The sequence below is a fragment of the Sprattus sprattus genome (genome assembly GCF_963457725.1).
Source record: "Sprattus sprattus genome assembly, chromosome: 18".
NCBI lineage: Eukaryota > Metazoa > Chordata > Actinopteri > Clupeiformes > Clupeidae > Sprattus > Sprattus sprattus.
The window spans coordinates 19,934,540-19,941,032 of record NC_137916.1 but is presented as its reverse complement, the minus strand read 5'-3'; the positions used below and the strand labels follow the sequence as shown (position 1 = coordinate 19,941,032).

The following is a 6,493-nucleotide window of genomic DNA, read 5'->3' as shown; positions in this document are numbered from 1 at the left end:
ATGTCCACACTTGAGGAGGTGTGGATAAAAGCCATGCTGTTTGCCCTCAGAAAGGGGGCAATGATTTTGATGCTGGTGCACACTATGGGTTTTTGGTGCTTGGCATTCACTACTTTATCCCTTATATATTTTTTTTTCTCCAATTAAGGTTGCGGCTCACAAGCCGGGTCCTGACAAAATTAAATGTGCTTTTGGCTAGAGAACTATTTTGGGAGCATAATCCATCAGCTGTGGCCAACTAATTAAACAGTTTTAAATAAATCAAATGTATACACACAAAACTTTTTTATCTAACTTTATTGATTGCATTAACTATTGTTTAGAATATGTTATACAAGGCCAAACATAGGGGGGGGGGGGGGGGGGCAAGGGGGGGGGACAAGTATTCATGGATCTTTTAAACAAACATTTTATTGCGTAAGATGCCTGAGTTAGATGGTAACCAGACAGACATTTTTACCAGGACACTGGTTTTCCGTTGTAGCCCAGAAAAGCACCGTTCTGCTTCTCAGTCAGGGAATCCATAACTCGCAGCATACCACTGACACTCTCAGTGGCGTCAATTTCCCCCTAGTGGTCAATAAATCACACACAGTCAGTCAAAGTATTACAAAGTGTGTTTCACACATTAGAAAACACAAACAACAAAGACGACCATCTCTGAATAAAACATACATATAACCAATGTATCCAGGTTTGAGACCCAACTCAGGCTTGGGACCCAACAAAGGAACAAACCTCACAGATTCACTCATTAAGTGTGGATGATTAAGTCTGGTCAGATATGTAGGCACTTTGCATTAGCAGTCTGTTGCATCTTTGAATCTACAACACCTCTGGTCAAACTATTACACACTACGCAGACACTCACCCCTTCTCCCCCCATGTCGGTGCGCACCCATCCTGGGTGTAGGAGTGTAAACATGATCCCATCCTCCTTGAATTCCACTGCGTTACAGACAGTCAGCATGTTCAGACCGGCCTGTGGGGGAGACAGAGCAGTGCTCCAGTTTAGATGATGTCACAGCAGGTAAGAGTGTTGCAATCATCCGTGGGCAGGTAGCCTCTGGTACAATAATGTTGAATACATGTAATACAATACAATAAAATGCAATTCAAAATCAAATATTGTTTTTGTATTAACAAGGTTTATGTTATCATTCAGCTTTGATGTTATCTTTAAAGGTGCAATATGCAGTTATTGTTGATTACAAATGCCTTTATATGTATTTTGTTTGTGGTGTACAGGATTTCATTATATTTATTTCTTGAAATAAATGCATCAAACACCCCAAAAAAAATCATGTATGATAGATCCATCTTAAATATAGCTAAATATTTCTATCTGTCTGTCTGTCTGTCTGTCTGTCTGTCTGTCTGTCTGTCTGTCTGTCTGTCTGTCTGTCTGCTCACTGAAGTGTAACTGTGATGCCTCTGATCAGCTGAATAAGGTGTGTTCAGGTGTGTTATCAAGAGTTCCACAGATGGATCACTCAGGAAGGTAGAGCTCAAGCGCTCAGGCAGCCATGGGAGAAGGAATGAGGATTATAGCTTTACTGTGGACAGAGCAACATCATGGAGTGCGTGTTCACTGTAGGACAGGAAAGGGAGGTAAGGGACATGAGGACGTAACAAATGCGACGGTGCCATTGTCAGTACCTTGCCAACGCGGTATGAAATGGCAGGGAAGAAGGAATACATGTCAGAAACAGTTGATATGGAGCCCAATATTGTGGAGATGTTGACCACAGCTGCCTTGCTGCAGGACATCCCTGATTTCCCACTGCTCTTGGCTGCCACACGCAGATACGGCAGAAACTCCTTAAACACAGGAAAGGATGGAGAGGAAAAGGTTAACAGACAGGGAGAGAGAAAAAAACAGAGAGAAAGAGAGAGACCTATACCTGTATATTTGAAACACTCAAATTAGTCCCTTTCTGAGTTTGACTTTGAAGTCAAAGGTTTCTGCTGCCCTGAATATCACCCCTAATTTGACTTGTTTCACCATTACCTGGGTGACCATCATGGTTCCCACAATGTTGGTGTTGAAGGAGTCCTGCATCTCCTTGGCTCCGGTGGTCTGCATGGTGCTGTGGGCAAGCACCCCAGCGTTGTTCACCAGCAGGTTGAGTCCATTCTTCCCCAGGACCAAACTCACCTGCTTGGCAGACTCCTTAATGCTGCATGGATCGGTGGTGTCTGAGAGAAACGGTACCCAAGAATCAATTAATTCATTAATAGCATCCTTAAACAACATATTAATTTCTTTTAGAATATTGTGGAATAGATCCTTTATGTAATCAATAGAGAGTAGGATGCCCTAGAATTGGAATAGATCTGTAATGCTTCTTTACCGAGGCGAATAACATGAATGACTCCAGGGTGCTTCTTTGCCAGCTCCTGTAGACCCTGTAGCACATGAAAGAATGTTCACACCAGCAGAAAACAAACGCAAACGCTTTGGCGCTAGTCACCATGACTCTGCTGAACTCTCACCTGTGATTTGGTAGCACTGGGATCACGGCAGCCAGCAAAAATCTTCCGGCCTGGACAGGACATCTCCGCCAGCTGTTTGACCATCTCCAGCCCCAGGCCACGATTGGCTCCTGTGATCAGAACACTGCATGCTTTTCCTGCCATGGTCTTACTTTTCCACTCTCTCTTCTCTTTCTCTCGCTCTGTACAGTGCACTTTCACCTTGTGCTCTAAGGACGGATTTATAACCTGTTTATCCCATTCAGAACCAGTTGAAGTATTTATTAAGGGCCTTGGCCACTCCTAGTCTACAGAGGATGGGATAGTTTGCGCTGAGTCACAGGCTCCCGACGGGCGGGGATGCCGGGCCGAGCGGCGGCCGATGAGAGAAGGGCTGTGGCAGATGGGATTGGAGGTGGGGACGTGCGTGCGGAAAGAGGAACTAGAAGGTGGGTGGTGGGATAGATGTTGGAAATACAGTGGAACAGTGGGTGGGTGCGGGGTTGTAAATGTAAACACTGTCAGCACACATCCCCCAAACCCCCCAGGCCATGAGGTTGGGGAGATCAAGAGACCACAGTTTGGCAACAGTGTTCTGTTTGTGTTTGAGCAGAGCGGAGCATGAAAAATGGGGTGCCTACAGTAAACAAAAAAGAGTCTGGCAGGAAGCGCTGGCCCCTGAGTGGAGAAGCCATGGGAAGAAACGCCTGCTGCTGCTGTTAGCGCTCGTGTGTGGCTCAGACGGTGGGTGGAAAGTTGCAATCAGATCACCATGGAGACAGCAGAATTAAAGAGTTCAACTAGTGTCACCGGTGTTGTTCTCAGAAAAATATAAACGATAATAGTGACATAGCACTTCTCTGATGTGTGTGTGTGTGTGTGTGTGTGTGTGTGTGTGTGTGTGTGTGTGTTATTGAGTGTGTTTGAACTGTGGCATACATGTTTTGAATAGCACATGTGGCTCTGTCAAGCTAAAAAGGCACCGGATGCCTAAAAGAGCCCGGGTGATGTAATGTTGACTTTCGAACGACTCTTGAGTGACAGTTGCTATGCCAACGCCAATACGTCACCTGGGCTCTTTATCGCTCATAACGCGATTTACTTCAGAACATATTGCATTGAACTTCGCTATCTGAGACCGGCTTGCTTGTATTTGACCTACAATAAACCAACCAAAACAACCATGTACTTGATGTTTGACTTTGGTAGGAAAGTTGTTGATTCGCTAGTTTATATAAATCAAATGTATGTATCAAAGTAAGCACATTCCATCAGCTAGCTAGCTCGTGCTAGTGTAACGAGCTATCTTGTTAGCTTGAAGCTATTCATCTGTTGTTGTGCTTAAATTAAGAAACTCCTTAATGTGTTGTGATTTTTAGACATATCTGACGGCACCCACAATTACATTTGAACAAAACAGGGCATTGTTTGCACAACATTTTACTAAAGAACAACGGGGGATTGCTAGCTTTGATATGCTAGCGGACATTGCTAACTTACAGAATACCATCAGGCAGGTGTAGCTAAAACTTTTTAGTCGCTTAATATTGTGCCTAAACGGACACTATGTACCCCGACACTTTTTGGCTATCAGTCAGAGAGTCTCAAGAGTTGTTCGAAAGCCATCAGCTACTTTTTAGTAGCTTAATATTGTCGCACAAAAGGAGGAATTGCTATTAGCAATATAGATGCTAGCGGCGAAACCTGTTGATGAGTGCTTACTTACAAAAGACCGGCAGCCAATATTAAGCGGCTAAAAAGTAACTGATGGCTTTCGAACAACTCTTGAGACTCTCTGACTGATAGCTAAAAAGTGTCCAGATGCGTAGTGTCCGTTTAGGCACAATATTAAGCGACTAAAAAGTAGCTGATGGCTTTCGAACGACTCTTGAGACTTAAAGCTAATAAGCGGCCGGGGTACGCGGTGACCGGGTTACGTAATGCTAACGTTGGCATAGAAACTGTCACTCAAGAGTCAACATTACGTCACCCGGGCTCTTTTAGGCATCCGGTGCCTTCTTAGCTTGACAGCTGTCAGATAGAGAACTACATTTTGCATAAACATACATATTATGAAATTACAGCATAAAAACTTAATGTTTCTTTTCCCCCTGATTGTCAATCAAAATACTATTTTATCTCTGTGTAAAAGAGTAATTCGACTGAATCCCCTTCTGCTTTTACAGAAAGGATTTTTTTCGGCTAATACATCATCACAATGTCATCAAATCAGTGACTGCACATACAGTATCACTCATGAAGATCCAGCACTGCCATCTCATGTAATAAAACACCTCAGGCTCAGTCCTGGGATGTGATTTAACATTGGTTTTACAACGCTGTTGCCTTTCACAGTCAGCCAATTATAATTTCCATCCATGGCTCCCTGAGCTGCGATCACATTGATGGCAGCACTCTGTCTGCAGAGGGCTACAATGACATTTATGCCATCCCAGAAGAGGGGGCAGGTTATGCTATTCATATTAAAACCGGCTTATCACCCGAATTCCATGTTATACTATAAACTACAGGAGCTTCTTCAGTGGGAGTACAAGCTTGAGACTGTGAACAAGATGGATGTGCTTGTGTATTTGAAAGGGTACAAACTGACTCTAATAGACTTCATAATCAGTGTAAAACACACACTCCTGAGAAGTCTGATATCTCTAATTAGAATTGTTACTTGAAAGTTCCATTTGCTTAAGTCATAATGAACTTGTAAGACATTTAGCATTTTGCGCATGCAGCCATGCAGGACTCAGCATGACTAGGCAGCACCGTAAATGTAACACATCATTTAAAAAAATCAACTGTCATGGTGAGATTAAAATATTGGGCAGAGCAGAATGGGTGAGGTGCAGCTCCGATACTACCTGGCACACCATGAGTCAATACACACCTGGCTGAAAGGTCAAGTGAATCCCTATGTGGAAGGCGCTTAGGCGTTCTGTGATTCATTTTGTTCGTGTAAAATCTTACTGTTAGTACTGGCCGACTAAAGCCGTCGGCTCCTTCACAAGAGAATAATTTATATCAACCAGCATGTAGTAACTGTGTGTAAGAGAGAGTAAGAGAGAGAGAGAGGGAGAGAGAGAAAGAGGGAGAGATAAAAGGACATTGTGCAGAGAATAAAGGGGGGGAGGTATATTTGCAGTGATATGAGGTATCAGGTATTCATCACCTTCTCATAATGGTGCCCATGACTGGACTCAAGAGCGGATGGCAAATATGTAGCATGGCAACGGTTAGCAGACTGACATTTGCTTGCCCCTGTGGATACATTTCTGTCTGTTTGCAAAAAACACAGTTGGATTAGTCTGTTTTCGGTGACTTTATTATGTAAATATTGTATCATTGGTTTCAATGGCACTAAATGAAAGGCAGTAGTGCAAGAACTGGTACACAGTAATTTGGCTGTGGGAACAGGCTGGCTGTTCTCCCATAACCTCTTCAATGGCCACACAGCTCACAACTCACAGCTCCCGCAAGTCCGTGGTCTGCACATGCATGAGCCTCAAACATGCATGCCAACATCTACTATCTGAAGAGACGGGTCAATCAAGAGGCAATCGGACAGATAAGACAACAGTGGAATGGAACGACCTCGGCCACAATGAAAACATCCCTGTTTCTGCAAACAAAACATAAAACAAAAACAAAGAAAAAAAAGCCTAAACAGTTAAATAGCCTTAGTAGCCGTAGTCTTCTTTTTTCTTTTCTTCTGGGCCAATTTTAATTTGAACCACAAAAAACATCAAAACCTGATTTAAGACAGGGAGGCATAAACAATTAAACAATTAAATAAATGTGTTCCAAGAATCTCCTTTGACAGTAATATATAGATGAGATTAAAACCGTGGGAGGCTGATACATTTTGGCAGTGTGTTTCCTGCCATCTCCATGGCCAATCGATCTAGCAGGCTATTCCTGTGACTTGCTGGCGGTAAGCTGAGATGCCCGCACCACACGATGTTCGGGGATGTATTAAAAACACAGACAGCACACTGACAAAAGCCGA

The 6,493-nt window shown here is 43.4% G+C and overlaps 1 protein-coding gene across 1 annotated transcript; it reads right to left on the bottom strand.

The window, feature by feature from the left end:
* Positions 1-456: 456 nt before the first annotated feature.
* On the bottom strand, positions 457-2,640 carry LOC308378927 (C-signal-like; the record flags this gene model as incomplete). The annotated part of the gene is made up of 6 exons (XM_080855954.1): positions 457-570; positions 872-982; positions 1,660-1,821; positions 2,012-2,199; positions 2,355-2,409; positions 2,497-2,640. The coding sequence occupies 6 exons, from the start codon at positions 2,638-2,640 to the stop codon at positions 457-459; spliced, it is 774 nt and encodes a 257-aa protein (XP_080712080.1).
* Between the last annotated feature and the right edge of the window lie 3,853 nt (positions 2,641-6,493).